The following is a 19563-nucleotide window of genomic DNA, read 5'->3' as shown; positions in this document are numbered from 1 at the left end:
GCCCGGGCGGGTCTCAAACCCGCGGGCTCAGGCAATTCACTCACCTCAGCCTCCCAAAGCGTGGGATTACAGGCTGAGCCACCCAGCCCGGCTTATTTGTCCTTTTGTATCTAGCCTCTTTCATTTAATATAACGTTTTCAAGGTTAATCCATATGAAGTTAAAAATGTGCATGCCTTTTGACCTAACCATTCCTATTCTTAATACACACTCCATAGAACCTTTGTCTTATAGGATCAATGTCATTTGTAAAGATGTCCATAGCACCAGTTTGTGATAGTTCAAAACCAGAAAGAACCTGAAAGCCCATCAACAATAGATGGGCAAATGAATTGTAATATATCCAGACACCATGCATGAGTAATGTTAAAGTCAGCTATCGGCATCAATGGGGATATATTTCAATGTGATAGTAAGGGAAGAAAGCATGTCATGAGTAGGATTCCATTTAGATCGAGATCAAAAATAGGAGAAACTGGGGTAACCCCTTCAGGTCTCCTCCCACTGTGGGAACTTTTCTGTCCTCTCAATAAATCCTGCTTTCAAAAAAAAAAAATAGGAGAAACTGAACATTGTATTATTTAGAGATATATTTATAATAGGAACTATAAAACCAAGCAAGGGAATGACAAACACATATATCAGGATAGTGTGCACTGCGTGTCACATAGTGGGCTTCTAGATGATAAGGTTGTGTCTCTTGACATATAGTGGGCTTCCTAGATGATAACTCTTAACCTCACTGGGGGAAGGGGTGTGGGTTTCAGGCACTCATTTTATTATTTATATTCCATCTGTGTGTGTGTGAAAGTGTGTATAATTGCACTCATGACTATGCTAATTTAATAACAGCTTACGTTTGTTTACTTCTTTAAAAGCTAAGTGTAAGATAACACCAAAATCATGCAAAACAAGTTTTTCATTATTCTTGTATTACCTGGTTATTTGTTAGTTTGTGAGAAGTGATAGTAAGGCAAGTAGCATTTTTGGAAAGAGAAGGTTTTTTAAAAGTATTTGAGCCACCTGCACATAAACCACTTATGTACCTAATCCTAACGTGAACCCCACATCTTTAAAATAAAATAAGGCAAAAAAAGTATTTGAGCAAACATTATTAAGCCAGAAATCATATTAATTTTTGGAACTAATGAATTTTGTTTCACACAAGAAAATAAGTTCATAAAGCAGCAAATCCAAAAGTTAGTTTTGTGGGCTTCTTGCATAGGCAGGCACACCATAGAATCCTTTAGCTTGACATGCTAGAACATCTTGCTATGGTAGACACTAAAGTTAGCATATAAGAAGAAGGCAGTCAAGCATCCTTCAAAATCCTTAAATTGCCCCAAAAGTATGGTTGTGTATACAATGTGATATGAATATATATACAATGTCAATATTGTGCTGTAAAGCACACTTGAGCAAAATACACAAGTCCTGAAGCTGAGTAGCTGAGTTCCTGTAATGTGCAGTTACTGTTGCCTAGGAGAATTCATTTCCACTGTAGCTCAGCTGGCGCCTGAGGCAGCATGGAGATGACTGAGTTCAGACTCTGGTGTCCGGGTCCAAATCCCCGATCTGGCACTACTAGCTCTGTGTTGTATGTATGTGGTGGGGGAGGGGATAGGGAGGAGTGTGTATAATTGCACTCATGAATATGCCGATTTAATAATAACAGCTTGGGTTTGTTTGCTTCTTTAAAAGGTAAGTGCAAAATGACCCCAAAAATATGCAAAACAGATTGTCATTATTCTTGTTTACAGAGTTATTTGTTAGTTTGGGAGGAATGATAGTTGCTTAGCTTTTCTGGGTCTCAGTTTTGTTCTGTGTAAAATGGAGATAACAATGTCAACTGTTTCATGAAGTTGTTACAAGCTCACATCTACAAAGCACTTAAGTAGTGCACAAAGCTAATACTATATATGTTTGTTGAGTAAGAGTAAATTTAAATAGAGTGTACGCATGGTGGTTCATTCCTGTAATTCCATCACTTTGGGAGGCAAAGGCGAGAGGATCGTTTGAGCCCAGAAATTCAAGACCAGCTTGGGCAACCTCTACAAAAAAGCAAAAAATTAGCTGGGCATGGTTATGCATGACTGTAGACCCAGCTACTTAAGAAACTGAAGAGGAAAGATTGCCTGAGTTTAGGTGGCTGAGGTCACACTGAGCAATGATTGTGCCACTGCACTCCCGCCTGGGTGACAGAGTAAAATCCCACCTCAAAAAAAAAAAAAAAAAAAAAAATTCCCAACACACTTAGACAGGATAGCAGCAATGACACAAGGGACTCACAACAACAACAAAAACACATTTAACACATTTTTCAACTACATTTTTTTTATGTATAAGGCAAGAAAAAAAAAATCATTGTCTATCGGAGGAAAAACTCAGATTATACCAATTTTGCTTGACCTATTTTGTGACAAAAAGCACAAAATTTCAGAACTTTTCTTCCACGTATGTGAGCAAAATTGATGTTTTAAGCAGATAGAGTAATTTGTCCTATGAGTCTGAGTCCTCCACAGCACCCTATGTTTTACACACCTAAAGAATGCATGCTCCACTATGACAATCTAAGCCTTGATCTTTCATTATGTAAATAGGCAAGTACAACCTGCAACCCGCTGACTGCATGCAGTCCAGGGTAGCTAGTAAAATGGTCCCACACAATCTTTTAATATCATGTGTCTTTTAGCATTTATTTTCTCTGTGATTCCATGCATATTTCCATTTTTGAAGTTTACAGTCACAACTTATTAATGACATTGCTTTTTGTCAGCACATATACATATTTGTGAGCAGCTGATTTTACTTAGGAAGCACACGAAGAGCAAAATTTGGACAAACGTTTCTGACAAGCACATTGAGAACTAAGAACTGCAAACACTTCCATCCAACCAGATTGATAGATTCGTTTTACAAAACGAGGTCAAATTTCCCTCTAGTTACATATTGTTCCCATTTTTCTAAACTTTATAATAAAAATATAAAAAAATAAAATGTCTTATCATGTATATACACTAACTATATCATATAATTTATTTGCAACCCAAGACCATTCCTCTTTATTTGGTGCAGTCCAGGGAAACCAAAAGGTTACTTGGTATGGTCCAGAGAAACCAAAAGATTAGATAGCCCTGATGTAACACTTTAGTAACTGAGTAATTTCTCAGAAATTGCCCTGGGTCTGTAGAACCAGCAAAAAACAAAAGAGCAGTGAAAGATAATCTACATCTGTGCAATAATTTAGAATTTCTCCAGCCTTCTGTGCTGTCACAATGTGAAGGTCTATTAAGGTCACACACAGTCACATTCCTTGCTCATTTGAAGCATACTTTTTGTCAGAGTGGAATGAAAATAGTGTCAGGAAATGTCAGAATATCTAGAAAGTTGTATAAGTAGTTCCAATTGCACAAAGAGAAGTGCAAGTTCTAAGGGTCAATTAGAAGCATAGTCCAGTGGGCTGGGTACAGTGACTCACACCTGTAATCCCGGCACTTTGTGAGCTGAGGTGGGAGGATTGCTTGAGTCCAGGAGTCTAGACAACAATACAAGATGCTGTTTCTAAAAAAAAAATTTTTTTAAATATCCGGGTGTGGTGGTGCACACCTGTAGTCCTAGTGACTCAGGAAGCTAAGACAGGAGGCTCACACAAGCCCAGGAGGTCAAGGTTACAGTGAACTATGCACCACTGCAGTCCATCCTGGGTAACAGAGTGAGACCCTGTCTTTAAGAAAGTAAAAATAGAATATAAGGCTGCATTATCATAAAAATAGTATGGATATTGGTTTACTATTCCCCTTTGATTCTTTCAGCTGTGGGCTACAAGTCTTGTTCCAGAATTGGTCCGCCCAACCTTGGAAAAAACCCTCAAGGTCCTCCAGCTAGATTACGTGGATCTTTACATCATTGAAATACCCATGGCTTTCAAGGTGAGTTCAGATGCCTAAGGGTTAGGTCTCTGTACCCTGGCAGCCATGAACCAACAGCATGTGCATGATGCTTATTCACTACTTATTACCACAGAATGTTATGGTGTTTTGCTACCAAGGATCAGAGAATACTGACCTAGTATGACAGACACCCAAAAAAGAGTACATTAACAAAATCAGGCCTGGATTCCAAATTTCTTGATTCTCAATTCAATAGAGTTTCTATTATACTACATTTTTGCAATTATAGTTTATGCTCTTTCCATCAAATCAATGTATAGTCCAGTAACTGTAATCTATGTTTCAGTTGTCCAGTGTCTAGACACACACCCTTCTTCCTACTCACACAGTCCCAAAAATGTCTCTGCACAATATAATGCCAAAAAATATAGACAGCTAAAAACATAATTGTCTTTCACCCCCCAAGGGAGATAACCTAAGGAATAGTCAGATTTTTATTTTTTTAATTTTAAAAAAGTATTATTATGTTTTAATAGAGATTAGGTCTCGCTGTGTTGCCCAAGCTTACCTTGAGCTCCTGGGCTTAAGCAATCTTCTTGCCTCAGTCTTCTAAGAGGCTGGGACTACAGGTGCATGCCACCACTCCAGGCTCTAGTTCGATTTTTAAAGCCAGCTCCAAGGCTAGTGGATCTACAAGTGATTAATTCCTTTAGTTCAAATACAATCTTTCTTTGAACTTTCTCAGTCTATGTGCTCAATGTTAATTTAACTTCCAACAACATACCCAATACACACAACTGAAGAGCACAAACTACTTTAAAAGTTCATTGAGGAAAGGAGAGATAGAGAAACAAAATTGGCTACTGGTTCACAAGATAAATCAGATTATGCTGGTCAGAAAGAACAAGGACTTTCTGTCACTGCAGTGACCAAAGTTCCTTTACACAATCAATCTGGCTGCCCCTGCGAATACTTTACTGTTGACTCATCTCTGGTCAAATCCAAGATGAGCTTTGGGCAAGACTCCTCTTTGCCTCCTTTTTTTCCTGGAAATGTGGTTTGGGGGCTTTGTGATTACCTTGGCAACCATAGCTTTTTGTGAGTCAGAGTGATTTCACGGACAAGATAATATTCCTTAAAACCTTGATAGGCTTTCAGTAAATTCACACTCAACCAGTTCCATGAATGATTAATTAAAACTAGAAATCTTACAAGGTCATGTATCTTGTACCTAGTTCTTGGCCTGTAGGTTTCTACCCCTTAGTACAGAGCCCCTTGCTCTGCCCACCTACTCAGTCCTCAGCTTAATGGCTTCCATTTTGGTCTCTGACTTGAAGTAAACAAGACAAAGAGGCACAGATCCTTGTGCAAGGATCCAGTCTGTATCCCACTGGATGGTGCACTTTTGTCAGGCAGGGCATCATGGCCTTCAAAATTTTACCTTCAGAGGGACCTTGAGAACCAAGGTCCAAGTGCGAAGCAAGTTCATCACACACTGGCTACTCTAGCAGGCTCACTGTGCACCAATTACTCTAACACATTAACCCACTGCACCTTGACCTGAAATTGCTACCACTAGTGTGAATTCAGAGGGACAGAACACTCATATAATAAGTTAAGAAAGAAACTGAGTTCTTCACAAGTAGGCAGCAAGGGACAACAGAAGCCTAGGACTCATGATGACCTGGTCCCCAAAGGCTCAGGAAAGCTGCCCAGGGCTGATGGAGTCTAACCTGCACATCCTACATTTCATGTTACCCTCTCCAGCCTAACAGTCCCAACACCTTGTGGACTGCCGTGATTTCTTGTTTACAGGTTCTTGGGTGTTATGATCTCAGCCCTTATCCTCACTTAGTTAAAGGTGACTCTTGTTCAAGTAGCAGATATCTAATCTGAGTCTTAAAAATTTGGAGAGACCCTGTACAGTCATGCATCACTTACATAATGATGAGATACATTCTGAGAAATGTGTTACTAGACAATTTTATTGTGCAAACATCATAGAACTCATTTACACAAACCTGGATGGTAGAGCCTACTGCACACCTCAGCTATATGGTATAGCCTGCTGCTTCTGGTCTACACACCTGCATAGCATGTGACTGTGTTGAATACTGTAGACAATTGTAACACAATGGTATTTGTGTCTATAAACATAGTTAAGTGTAGAAAGGGTACTGTAAAAATACAATATAAAAGATGAAAAATGAATAAGAAACTCACCAGGGATGGAGCTTGCAGGACTGGACGTGAGTGGGTGATGAGTGAACGTGAAGGCCTAGGACGTTGGTGTGCACCACTGTAGACTCTATTAACAATGTACACTTAGGCTACATTAAGTTTATTTTTAAATATTTTTTCTTCAATAATAAATTAACTTAATAAGTTACTTTGTAACTTTTCTACTTGATAAACTTTTAAATTTTTTTTAACTTTTTAACTTTTTTATTTTTTTGAGTTGGAGTCTGACTCTGTCACCCAGATTGGAGTGCAACAGCCACTCCCAACTACCACAGCCTTGACCTGCTGGTCTCCGGCGATCCTTCTGCTTCAGCCTTCCAAGTAGCTGAAACTACAGGCGCGCGCTACCACGTCCGGCTAATTTTTGATTTATTGTAGAGATGAGGTCTCGCCAAGTTGCCCAGGTGGGTCTCAAGCCCGCGGGTTCAGGCAATCCACTCACCTTGGCCTCCCAAAGTGCTGGAATTACAGGTTGAGCTGACTTTTTTGCAATAACACTTAACTTAAAACACAAACATATTGTACAGCTGTATAAATATATTTTTTCTTTATGTCCTTATTTTATGTTTTTTTCTATTTTAATATTTTTTAGCTTTTAAAATTTATGCTAAAAATGAAGATGCAAGCACACATCAGCCTATGCCTATGCATCCATCTCACTGTCTTCTACCTCCACTTCATGTCCCACTGGAAGGACTTTAGGGGCAATAACACTCATGGAGCTGTCTTCTTCCAAGACAGCAATGCCTTCTTCTGGAATACCTCCTGAGGGACCTGCCTGAGACTGTTTTATGGTTTACTTTCTTTTTTTAATAAGTAGAAGGAGTACATTCTAAAATAATGATAAAAAGTATAGTATAGTAAGTGCACAAACCAATAACATAGCTGTTTATTACCATTATCAAGTATTATATGCTGTACATAATTGTATGTGCTATACTTTTATATGACTGGCATCACAGTAGGTTTGTTTACACCTGCACCACCACAGACATGATGGCTATGTCATCACTAGACAAGAGAAATTTTTCAGCTCTGTTATAATCTTATGGTACCACCATCATATATGTGGTCTGTCCTTGACCGAAATGTCATCATGTGGCACATGACTATATTTAAACATGAGATAATAAAATTTACTTCTCTGTGGCTGACTATTGATATTTAAAATCTTTTTGGAGAAGATAGATAATTACTGTTCTTATTCTTGATGGAATCAAGGCAAGGACACAAAACTTTTAACAGTGAAAAATGATATAATATACTGACGTTACCTCCCAACTGAACCTGTAATTGAGAAAGCAATATTTGAAGCTAAAATATCACATGATTTTGAATCTTATGATTTTTTAAACAAAAACCTTTCTTACTAAAATATTTTAGCATGTGTTTTTTTTAAGTAAGCAATTTTAGAACAACAAAATGTAAAAAATTATAAGACATGGTTTTAAAATGAGTGAACAAGAATGAGAATTAATAGCATGGATTTTTAGAGGGTTGAGTTATTCTTCCAATAGTATCAGATGATGAAGAACAAGAATTGAAGAAAAAGACAATGAGGTTTACCAGGTGAAGGGATTAATACAATAGGAATAATGGAAGCTCAAGGCAGACACCTAGAAATATCTAACAACGGTTCAGGTCTGATAACTACTTTATCAAAATTTTGGAAAAGTAAAAATTATGTAACAGAGTTCATGATGAAGGCTTAAGCCATTTTGGAAGGTAAGTAAAATTAAGAAATAAAAAAAAGCAAGAAATATGAAGTAAGACTGGAGTGGAAATGTGGACCTTAAGTGCTGAGAAAGCCAAAGAACTTAGAAATCTGGGGGAAAAGGGTAATGAACATGAACAATAAGGTGGCATCAAGGAAAAAGGAGACTGTTTCCTGCTCTTAGTGACACAGGAGAAAATTGAGAAGAAATTGTCTTTGGTAAAGAGGACAATGGGAAAGTGTTGTCATCAAAGAAGAGTTGAGTTTCATAAAGGTGAGATGGTGGAGGGGAAAAAAAGGGGAACATTTTAAGAGCATAATGGATCTTGTATAATTGCTGGATTCCTTTCTTAATCTGTCTTGTGCTGCCATAAAAGAATACCTGAGACTAGGTAATTTATAACGAACAGAAATTTATTGGCTCACAGTTCTGGAAGCTGGAATGTCCAAGATTAAGGGACCAGCATCTTGCAAAGGCCTTCATCTGTGTCATCACATGATGAAGGAGGAAGGGCAATGAGTACAAAAGAGCACACCTACTCCTGTGAGCCCGTGGACATCAATCCATCACCTAACAATGGTCCTTTCAAACTCAAAATATCCAAAATGATATTCTTGGTTCCTAACCCCAACCTCAGAAAATGATGACAACCATCCATCCACGGAGTCTAGGAATCTTCTCTGATTCTTCTCTGTCCCTCACTACCATCACCTCACCTCATATCCATGCCAGTATCACGTGTATTGGCTCTACTCCTCATTCAAATGCTCATCTCTTCCCTTCTTTTCATCTCTATTGCTTTTACTCCAATTCAGGGCACCAACTGCAATAGTATTTTAGGTTGAGTTCCCCAGAAGCAGGCCCTGAGATGAAGAGAATACATAAAAGGGTGATTTACTTTGAAGTGTAATCAGGAAAAACTGATAAGGGTCTAGGGATATGTGACTGGGAAGTAAGTGATGTGAGGCAGATGTGCGGTAGAAAGCAAGATCTTAGAGAGCAACTTGGGCTCAACGTCATAGGATGCTCTGGAGACAAAGTTGGTCACATCTCAGAATGACACAGTCAAGAGGTCAAGAAACAGGAACATTTATACTTGCAATTTTTGGTTAAAGGCTGCCCAGGGCCAGGGGTGTACATTACTGGGCACATACAACTGAGAAGTTAAACAAGTTCCAGCAACCTGAAGTCTGTCTTCTAACAGATGCAGGTACTGGCTATAGGAAGTGAAAACACAGCATACACCAGAAAGGTAAATGCATCCCAAAAGGTATGAGCAGCTGTCTTAATCTAGCCGGGCTGCTGGATTATAACAAAACTCTTTAGATTGGGTAATTTGTAAACAAATTGTGAGAAATGTATTACTCACAATTATGAATGCTGGAAAGTCCAAATTCTATCATTTTGATTCCCATACATAAATAAATGACATTTACTCTTTTTTTGCAGCCAGGAGATGACTTAAACCCTAGAGATGAGAATGGCAAATGGATATATCACAAGTCAGATCTGTGTGCCACGTGGGAGGTAAGTTCAAGTGGACCCCTTATTGTAAAAGACTATATTTTTAAGCTGTGATCTGATTATTCCTGTCAGATTTATAGAGATACAGCCTTTACTGCCAATGGAAAGTAACAGTAAGAACTAAACTTAATAAAGTACTTATCTATAAAAATATTTAAGATCAAATAATAAAAGGAAAATGTACCCATAATAATTTAGAACTAAAATTTATATATGCTATTGACATCATAGATGTTGAGGGTAGAGTAAGGAATGTGTAAACATGCTAAGTTATTATCTTTCTTGGGGGTATATATATATTTACAGAAACCTATATATATTTAGATATATAGTTATGTACATATACACATAAAGTTCTTAAAATTTAAAAAGTGTAAAAAAAAACTGAAAGAGTGAGATAAATTGAAATAAGAAATTAAGATTGCAGAAATATTTTGAATATATTTATAGTTGTAATAAATATAGATAAATTAAACTCACTTACTAAAAGACAAAGATTGACAGATTAGATTTAAAATGAGTAGCTTAAGCATAAAGACGTGTGAAAGTTAAAACTTTGTAGGAAAAAATCTTATGTGGAATAAGCATATCAGCTAAATACCAAAAAAAGTTGGGATTGTTATGTTAACATCAGATAACAGGCTTAAAATCAAAAGTATTATTAGGGACAGAAGTGGTTATACATAAAGATAAAAGACTGAATTTACCAAAAATATATACCAATTTTAAACACATGTAAACCAAATAAAATATATTCAAAATCTGTACAGCAAAAAAAATTGATAGAATACAGAAAGACTTTGGTAAATCCACTGTTATAATGGGAGACTTCTGACATATTCCTTTCGGTTACTGAGAAGCCAGGAGTAAGTAAACTTAATTTTATATATAATGTGTTTGCATGTGTATATACATACATATATGTATGAGAGAGAAGAGTTTTGCATCCAAAAATAGGAGCATATATAATTTTTCACATATACCAGAGCATTTATAAAAATTGCTCAGGTACTATACCATACAAGAAAGTCTCAAGAAAAAATTTTAAATAAGATCATTATTCATGTGTGAGTATACTTGTGAAAACATTAGGGGAAAATATGTCATACAATATTTTCCAAACTCATTCAATTATAGAATTACTGCCACTTCCCACCCTCGCTTCTTTTATTTTTTTCATAGAATGCTTATTAACATACCCAAGAACTTTCCTTTTTAAAGAAGTCACAGTCACTCATATAAACATTGATTCTTGCTTCTTGTAAGGCTTGTTTCTTGCCCTGTTGGCATTTCCTCTACAGGCTCTAGAAGCTTGCAAAGATGCTGGCTTGGTGAAATCCCTGGGAGTATCCAATTTTAACCGTAGGCAACTGGAGCTCATCCTGAACAAGCCAGAACTTAAGCACAAGCCAGTCAGCAACCAGGTACAGTACAGCCTAACAGCTTCCGACAGGGGTGGAGAGAGGGCAGGATCCAATATAATATTGGTGTAATGGGGGAAAAAAAAGGCCTAGACTAGGAGTCAGAAAGTCTGGTGATTACTACACATAAATCTCATCATAGGACGCTGGGCAAACCTTTTAACTTCTTTAAGTGATATAAACTTTAAAAACCAGATTTGAAAGTTCAAGTCCAGGCAAAAGTAACAAAAAGTGTTTCTGAAGAAGAAAAGCATAGGGGGCACAAGACCTGCCAGATATTAAGACACAGTATAGAGTATTTAAAATAATATAAGGGTAGTGCAAGAACCAATACATACATAAACGGAAAATAACAACTAATTTAGAAACATGCCCAAGTTTAATAAAAACTAATAAAATAGTACAAACTAATGGCAAAGATGAAATTTTCAGTAAATAGATCTTTGTTTCATATTATACTCACAGTTAATGTCTCTTTGATCAGGAGTTAAAGAAAAAAATAGGAAATCATTTGTAAATGCAACAGAATAATTTTAGGTTTCTGGAACTATCAGCAGAAAAGGAAGCCACAAAAAAGCCATAAAGAAAACTTTGACAAATTTAATAATATAAAACTGCTAAGCTCTAAATATTTTAGAAACAATTAAAGAGCCAACAAAAAATAAATAATTTTTAAAAATATAATTCTAAAAAGTTTATATCCTTATGAATTAAAAGTCTAATAAAATCAATAAAAAATCAATGAAAATCAAGGCTCAACAGAAAAATAAGCAAAAGAAATGAGCAGAAATTCACAGAAGAAAAGTTGCAAGACTGGTAAACATGAAAAATATTCAACTCTATTAATTAATTAAAGAAAATTACAAAGTTTTATCTTTTTTTTAAATAAAATTCTCCATATAAGCAACTGATGAGGGCTGGTGAGTGCAAGTTGCTTCAGCCTTACTGAAAAGCAATTTGATAATATTCAGCAAGGGCCTTTAAGAATGTTTACAATCTTTCTAAAAGCTTTAGTCCTGGAAAGATCAAATAAAACTTTTAGGTAAGAGAATTGCTTTTAAAAATGTGAAATTCCTAAAAACCTATCCTAATAAAAAAATATGAAGATGCCCAATTAGACTTATATGTGTGTTAATCACAGCATTGTTTATAATGGAAAAAGCAACATAAAATGAAAAATTAGGGGAAATGACTGAATAAATTTGAAGACATTTATATTATGTGAAATCTTAATATAAGATTTTCTTGAATTATTTTTTTAATGATGACAAATAAGCAAGACATTAAAGGTAAAACTAGGATACAAAATGTAATATACAATATGGAGAGATTATTAAAATGGATTTTTTTACACAAGAAGGTATAACTTAAGAATGATATCTGTATTTTTAACCCAGGTTTAGTAAAAGAAACTCAAAAACAAAGAAAAAAATGTATTTTATTGAGGAATTTTTTTGAAAACTGTAAAATCTCATTCAACCACATGGCCTTAATTTTGTACTCTGTTCTCCAATGTTACCACATAGGTTGAGTGCCACCCATATTTCACCCAGCCAAAACTCTTGAAATTTTGCCAACAGCATGACATTGTCATTGTTGCATATAGCCCTTTGGGGACCAGTAGGGATCCAACCTGGTAAGTAACATTTCAGCAAGTATTTTCTTTGGTGTGGAGTATGAGACTAATGTGAATTACAGTACTTGACTGGAATAGTTGGCAGTGTCATCTTAAGAAACTTAATCTTTTCAAGTTGTTATCCATATATGTGAATCAGAGCTAATAACATCTTTCTCACTGAGGTGTGTAAAAATTGATTACATTATATATATGAAAATGCCTACCAGTGCCTGACATACAGCTAATTCTCAGGAAATGTAAAATTAATTAATATTTGACAAAGGAGTTTCTATGGTTATGTTACAAAAATTTTTAACTTTTTGATCTCTTCTTTCAATAATGATACTTATACTATAATATGCTTCCCAGCCTAAGTATAACTTTTTCTACTGTAAAATTATTCCAAAAGTTATGCCTCTATTTCTTCCACTTCAGTTCTCATATATTTCCCTATGTGGTTACCTCTTGCCCAGCTCTCCCTGTAAGACTTACCAAAAAAATATTACTATTTACTATCCGAAGGAGGCAACTCCACACAGTTACCTCTCTTGAACTTCTCATGCTTTATTCAATGTATATTCTGCACTCAGGGAAATTGGTTTCAGGTAACACGTAGTGTCAGTAGGTGAACAGGTGAATGGGACTATAGAAGAGGAAGGTGTTTGATTACCCCTTGGTTCTCATCACTCAAGCTAAATATGATACATGTTTTCATTTTTTTGAAGGGTGAATGTTTCTTCTCCACCTTTGTTAAAGGATGAACTTCTGAACTCATTGGGGAAAAAGTACTGTAAGACGGCAGCGCAAGTTATTTTGCGTTTCAACATCCAGCGAGGGGTGGTTGTCATTCCTAAAAGCTTTAATCCTGAAAGGGTCAAAGAAAATTTTCAAGTAAGAGAATTGCTTCTGGAGATGTGAAAAGATGAATATGTTTACTGTTTTTACTTTTATAGAATGTTAATAAGTTTAATAAGTTTTAATAAGTTAATAAGTTTTATAGAATGTTAATAAGTTTAATAAGAAACTTGCAGTGCTTTCCTGTTTTATCTTATGCCAGTTCCTTGACTCACATTTCATATCCAGATTTAATTTGAGACAATTTTTCATACTTTAGAATTGCTTTCCTTCTTGTACATCATCCAGCTCCCACATATCTTCTGTTTCCTTATCTATTGACTCTAGACACTACCTACTCTCTTCTCTACTAGCATAACAGAAATAGAAAAAGTAAGATCTGAAATTCATAATAGCCAACTTTCTACCTTCTTAATGGGTGGGAAATACTCTAGTAAAAGTTAGGGACAAATTTGAAAATTATTGGAGAGGATCATTTAGATTTTGTGAATGCTGACTGCCTTTATTTCCTCTATTAGTAATGATCAGCATTGTAACTCCCTCGTGACAGAAGAACTAAACAAAAGAGTGATTGGGACCCTGGAACCAATCCTCAGCAGATACCAAGTGAAGACTGTGTTTGTGAAACACTGCAAATATTAACTTTAGCACCAAGATCTATAGAAACAGATTTTTTCCCAAATAGTCCCCATATTTTAAGTTCCTTCCATCCTTAAAAAAAAATAAAGAGTGATTGGTTTACTTTGCTACTACTGAAGACAAAACTGCTTGGAAAATACAAGTACCATGTAAAATTCATCAATTACCCATTGATTAATCATTGAAATTTCAAAAGTAAATTGCTTGTCCAAACCCACTCATAATTAAAGATAAATAAAAATGAGATAGTACTTGTCCCTTCTTATAGGAAAATAATAAAAATGTTTGCTAATATTTGAAAAAGGGGTACTTTCACACATATTGTTAGAAACATTAAATGGTATAAGATGTGGAGGAATAAGGCATAATTTTTCCAGATTCCATCAAAATTCAAATACACATACTGCATGGTTTCATTCATATGTGGAATTTTAAAAAGTTGATCACATAGAAATGTAGAGTAGAATGGTGGTTACCAGAGACTGGGGTGGTTGGGGGAAGAGGAGTATAGGAAGATGTTGGTCAAAAGGTACAGAATTACAGTTAGACACTGGGAATAAATGTCAAGAGATCAATTGTGCAGCAAGGTGACTAATAGTCAATAATGCTCTATTGTGCTTTTTTAAAATGTAAAGAGAGTGGAATAAATTCAAATGCACATATCCATTGACCCAGCAGTATTATCCTGTAGATGTATTTGGACATACATGCATGCACACACAGAGATGTTTATTAAAAACTATTTATTAATTTTTATTTATTTTAGCATCATTTAAAAATTTTTAAAAACTAGAAGCAATCTTCAATAGGATTTTATACAAGTTATAACATATTTGTACATTGAAATATAAAGCCATTTAAAAATATGTGTAGTGACTTGGGAAGATATCCATGATATTAGACAATTACAACTTTAGAGATTTTTTTGCTAAATTGATAGAATGCAACTCAAACTTAAGCAAAGAAAAAAGATAACTATTGGCTTATATAACTGGAAAGTTCACAAGTAGATCAGAAATGGTTTGACACAGGTACTCAAATGATTTACAAGGAGATTTTGTGTTTCCCTCCCTCTCCTCCTCCCTCCCTCTCTCTCTTCCTCCCTCCCTCCCTCTTTCTCTTTCTTCTCCTTCTTTTTCTCCCTCTTCCTCTCTTTCTCTTCCCTCATGGTGGCACAGAATACCCCGAACAGCTCTAAGATAATCATTTCCTCGGTGAAGAGTGAAGACAATTACAAATAAAGGTTTCTGTCAGGCTTTCTATCAATCACTGATTGGCTCCCTGGGCTATATCCCTACTCTTGTGCTGAAGGAGATAAGGTCCTGTGACAGACAGCCCCATAAGAAGGGGGAAGGACAGTTCATGAAAAGAAAAAAGGGGATGAGATGCTAAATGATTATGTCAGCTACTGACAATACTTTGTAACATTTAACTTTTTAGTATGAAGCATTTAACAAAATGCTTCATACTAAAAAGTGGTTTGGATTTCTGGCAAGATGGTGACGGAACAGGTTAGACTGTGAGAGTCTCTGCAAAAGCGAGTGCCCATAAAGATGCTCTGTGTGAGTGGGGTGTGCCTGTGGGTGAATGAAAGTCCATCTGCGGGGAGACTTGGGTTCATGCACCCAGGGTTCTCCTCCAGAGGTGACTGCAACCCCCCACCTCCCTGAGATTGGAGCCACTGGTGCACAGGATCATCTGCTATTCTCAGGACTCTCCTGAGAAGAGACTGCAGAATACAGTTGATCCTCACCACCCGGTGCCCGGCACACACCATCACCTGTGACAGCAAAGTGGCATGAACCCTGGATCTGTGGAGAGAGGTCAGGAGAGCTGGAGAGGAGTCCTACCACCAATGAAGAAATGCTGACTGGAGGCATTGTCTCTGTCCTGGACCAGACAGGGACCTGCATGGCCCTACCCAGTTCCACCCAGCCTCCAAACTGGAACCTAGAGGTTATCTCATCAAACTCAGAGAGTCAGATACCCCTCCCCCATGCTGGAACAGGCACAAACACACCAGATCTGAGTGGGAGACTTGACAACAGTGGCAGCAAGCCGGGTGAGTCCAGATTTGATCCATTGTCCTCCCACAGTAGTCTGTGGGACATCTGACCCATACTGAGAGCAAGCCTATCATCCTGTGCTGAGAGCAGAAGGGAGGAGCTGAAGGCCAGAGCTGAAAGGAAGTTGAAGTTACAGGAATAGTCTCAGAGCAAGTTTTGGGTTTTTGTTGTTGTTTGTTTGTTTTGCTTATTTTTTGCTTTTTCTTTTGGTTTTTTTTTTTTCCTCTTCTTTCTGTTATTGATTATGTTTTCATACTTGCTTTGTTTCTGTTATTTTATTGCTTTTTTTTTACACTTCCTTTTTGTGTATGGGCATTTTTGAGGGTGAGTATGTCAATGGGGGGGGTTTGTTGGTTTGTATGTTTGTATGATTGCCTGTATGTTTTGGGTTTTTAAAAATCTTTTCTGTTTTTGTTTGTGTCTCTTTTCATTTGTTAGTTGTTATGTCAGTATGTTTCCTCTTCTTCTTCTCTCTCTTCAACTTCCTCTCATCCCCCACTCTCCTTTTGCTATTCTTTTCCTTTTTCTTGCCACATCTTGCTTTTGGGGGGCAAGCTTATACCCCCACAGCATGGACAAATTGTAAGGCAGTAGGAAGTGGGATCCAGGGGACCGACACACCTGTCAGCGGATATTGGGATCTGCAGATAGTTTCTGAATCACAGCTCCCCCCTCAATTAAATCTCAAAACAACAAAAAGTATGGCCTCCCCTCCCACAGTCCAGATTCAGAATTAAATAGAGCAAGATGATCCACATAAGGAAAAATGGAAGATTGAGCAAACAGAAGTAAAAGCTACCCCCCATTCCTGAGCAACAGAATTACAGAAAAGGTTAAAGAAAAGGGGAGGGAGGGAGGAAAATCTACACAAATGAAGAAAAACCAAAGGAAGAATATGATCCCACACAGAGCCCCCAGAATGACTGATCTCAAATCACAAACCCAGATATCAAGACATTAATAGAGAGAATAAATAGAATTGAGAACAGACAAGAGGAGAGAATGATGGAGTTGATAACTGAGATAACAGCAATAAAGAATACAGTGAATGAAATAAAAAACAAACTAATAAACATGGAAAGCAGAATTAACCAAACAGAAGAAAGAATCTCAGAGTTTGAGGACCAAAATATGAAACTAATCCAAATTATTAAAAACATAGAAAAGAAGCTTAAAAAGACAGAACAAAACCTTCAAGAGATGAGCGATTATTTCAAGAGACTGAACCAAAGATTAATTGGAATCTGTCTCTGAGGCAAAAAGAGAGAAACCACCCTGGAACAAACATTCCATTAAATTATCCAAGAAAACTTCCCTCATCTCATCAGTGGCACAACCATTCAAACACAAGAGTTTCAGAGAACCCCTACAAGACAACAAGTGAGAAGGCCAACTCTTAGACACATAGTAATTCACCCACACAAAGTAGGTATAAAAGAAAAAATCCTAAAGGAAGCAAGGGAAAAAGGTCAGATTACCTAACAGGGAAGACCAATTAGAAGAGCAGCAGATTTATCTACAGAAACACTTCAGTCTAGGAGAACTTGGAGGTCAATCTTCAAAGTTCTCAAAGATAAACAATTTCAACCAAGAATTGCCTACCTAGCTAAGCTAAGCTTCATCAGTGATGGAGAATTAAAATCCTTTCCAGACATTCAATCCCTAAGTGCTTAAGCTGCCTCTAGACTAGCTTTACAAGAAACACTTAAGAAGGTATTAAACACAGAAGAAAGAAAAAAAGAACAACAATGCCCTTCCCAAGAATGCAGGAAAAAGATTGAAAACACATATGAATCAAAAATAAAAAGAAAGAAAACAAACAAATAAGCAAACAGTAGCAACAACAACAAACTCTGTAAGAACCTCATGATGGGGATAAACTCTCACATCTCAATAATTAGTCTGAATATGAATGGACTAAATGCAGCACTGAAAATACACAGAATGGCAAAATGGATAAAATGTCATAAGGCAGTATATTGTCTCCAAGAGACTCATCTCATCAGAAAGAACATTCACAAACTTGAAGTAAGAGGATGGGAAACAAAATTTCAGGTGAACAGAACACAAAAGAAAGCAGGAGTTGCAAAACTACCAAAAATTGAAAAAGGTACAGAAGGTCACTACATAATGATAAAAGGTTAAATCCATCAACATGAAATGTCCATCCTAAACTTATATGCACCCAACATAGGAACACCAACTTTCATAAAGCAGCTTCTAGGTAAACTTAAAAAAGATATTGACTCTAATACTATCATAGCTGGGGACTTAAATATCCCACTTACAACCCTATACAGATCATCAAGACAAAAAATTAGCAAGGAGATCCAGAACCTCAACATGATGCTTGACCAAATGGATTTGATACCTACAGAATAGTCCCCCCAACAGCCATGGAATATACATTCTACTCATCACCACGTGGCACATACTTTAAGATCGACCACTTCCTCGGCCATAGATCAAGCATAACCAAATTCCATAAGATTGAAATTCTGCTATGCACCTTCTCAGACCACAGTGGAATAAAAATAAATATCAACACCAACAAAGTTTCCCCCAAACCCACAAAGACATGGACACTAAATAGCATGATGCTAAACAACTCCTGGGTCAAAATGGAAATCAAAACAGAGATTAAAAGATACCTGAAAACTAATGAAAACAAAGAAACATTTTAGCCAAACCTCTGAGATGCCATGAAATCAGTACTAAGAGGGAAATTCATATCTCTACGAACACACATGAAGAAAATGGATAGATCACAAGTTAACAACCTAACAAATCACCTAAGGAAGCTGGAAAAGCAAAAACACCAAAATCCTAACTTCAGCAGAAGAATCTAGATCACCAAAATGAAAGCCTAAATTTGGGACATAGAAGACAAAAAAGATAATACAAAAAATCAACAAAACAAAAGCTGGTTCATTGAAAAGATAAACAAGATTGATGTACCCCTAGCTAGACTGAGCAAGAAAAAGAGAGAAAAAGCCCAAATAAACACAATCAGAAATGCAAAAGATCAAGTCACAACTGACCCTGAAAAAATGCAAAAGATGATCAGAGATTACTATGTGCATGTATATGGGAATAAACTTGAAACCTAAAGAAAATGAAGAAATTTCTGACATCAAACCTCACCAGGTTGAAAAAAGAAGAAATCAAAACCCTAAGTAGACCAATAACAATCCAGAAAATTGACTGCGTCACAAGAAAGCTACCTACAAAAAAAAAAATTCCTAGAAGAGATGACTTTCCAGCATAATTCTACAAAATATGCAAGGAGGAACTGGCACCAATCCTATTGAAAGATGGAACTATCCCCAAATCATTGAGAAAGATGGAACTTGAGAAAGATGGAACTATCCCCAAATCATTTTATTTAGCTAACAGCATGTTGATACCCAAACCAGCTAAAGATCCAACAAAGAAAGTCAGGCCAATCTCCTTGATGAATATAGTTGCTAAAATTCTCAAAAAGATCCTAGCAAACTAGATCCAACAACACATCTAAAAAATCATCCACCTGCCAGGCTCGGTGGCTCAGCTTGTAATCCTGCGCCTTTGGGAGGTTGAGGTGAGTGGATTGCCT

The 19563-nt window shown here is 36.6% G+C and overlaps 1 protein-coding gene across 3 annotated transcripts in view; it reads left to right on the top strand.

Moving 5' to 3' along the window:
- Positions 1-19563, top strand: part of AKR1D1 (aldo-keto reductase family 1 member D1) — a 48865-nt gene that overhangs the window by 24566 nt on the left and 4736 nt on the right. For 2 of the 3 annotated variants that reach the window (XM_008055025.2, XM_008055026.1), the window contains exons 3-7: positions 3812-3928; positions 9295-9372; positions 10671-10793; positions 12317-12426; positions 13134-13299. In XM_008055025.2, coding sequence (XP_008053216.1) covers positions 3812-3928; positions 9295-9372; positions 10671-10793; positions 12317-12426; positions 13134-13299 — 594 coding nt within the window. The remainder of the gene's footprint in view (positions 1-3811; positions 3929-9294; positions 9373-10670; positions 10794-12316; positions 12427-13133; positions 13300-19563) is intronic. The other variant, XM_008055027.2, reaches the window with a different exon arrangement.

Source organism: Carlito syrichta, unplaced genomic scaffold, assembly GCF_000164805.1.
Source record: "Carlito syrichta isolate Samal-C Ts95f unplaced genomic scaffold, Tarsius_syrichta-2.0.1 Scaffold301636, whole genome shotgun sequence".
NCBI lineage: Eukaryota > Metazoa > Chordata > Mammalia > Primates > Tarsiidae > Carlito > Carlito syrichta.
Note: the sequence above shows the minus strand (reverse complement) of the source record. Positions and strands in the feature narration are given on the sequence as shown.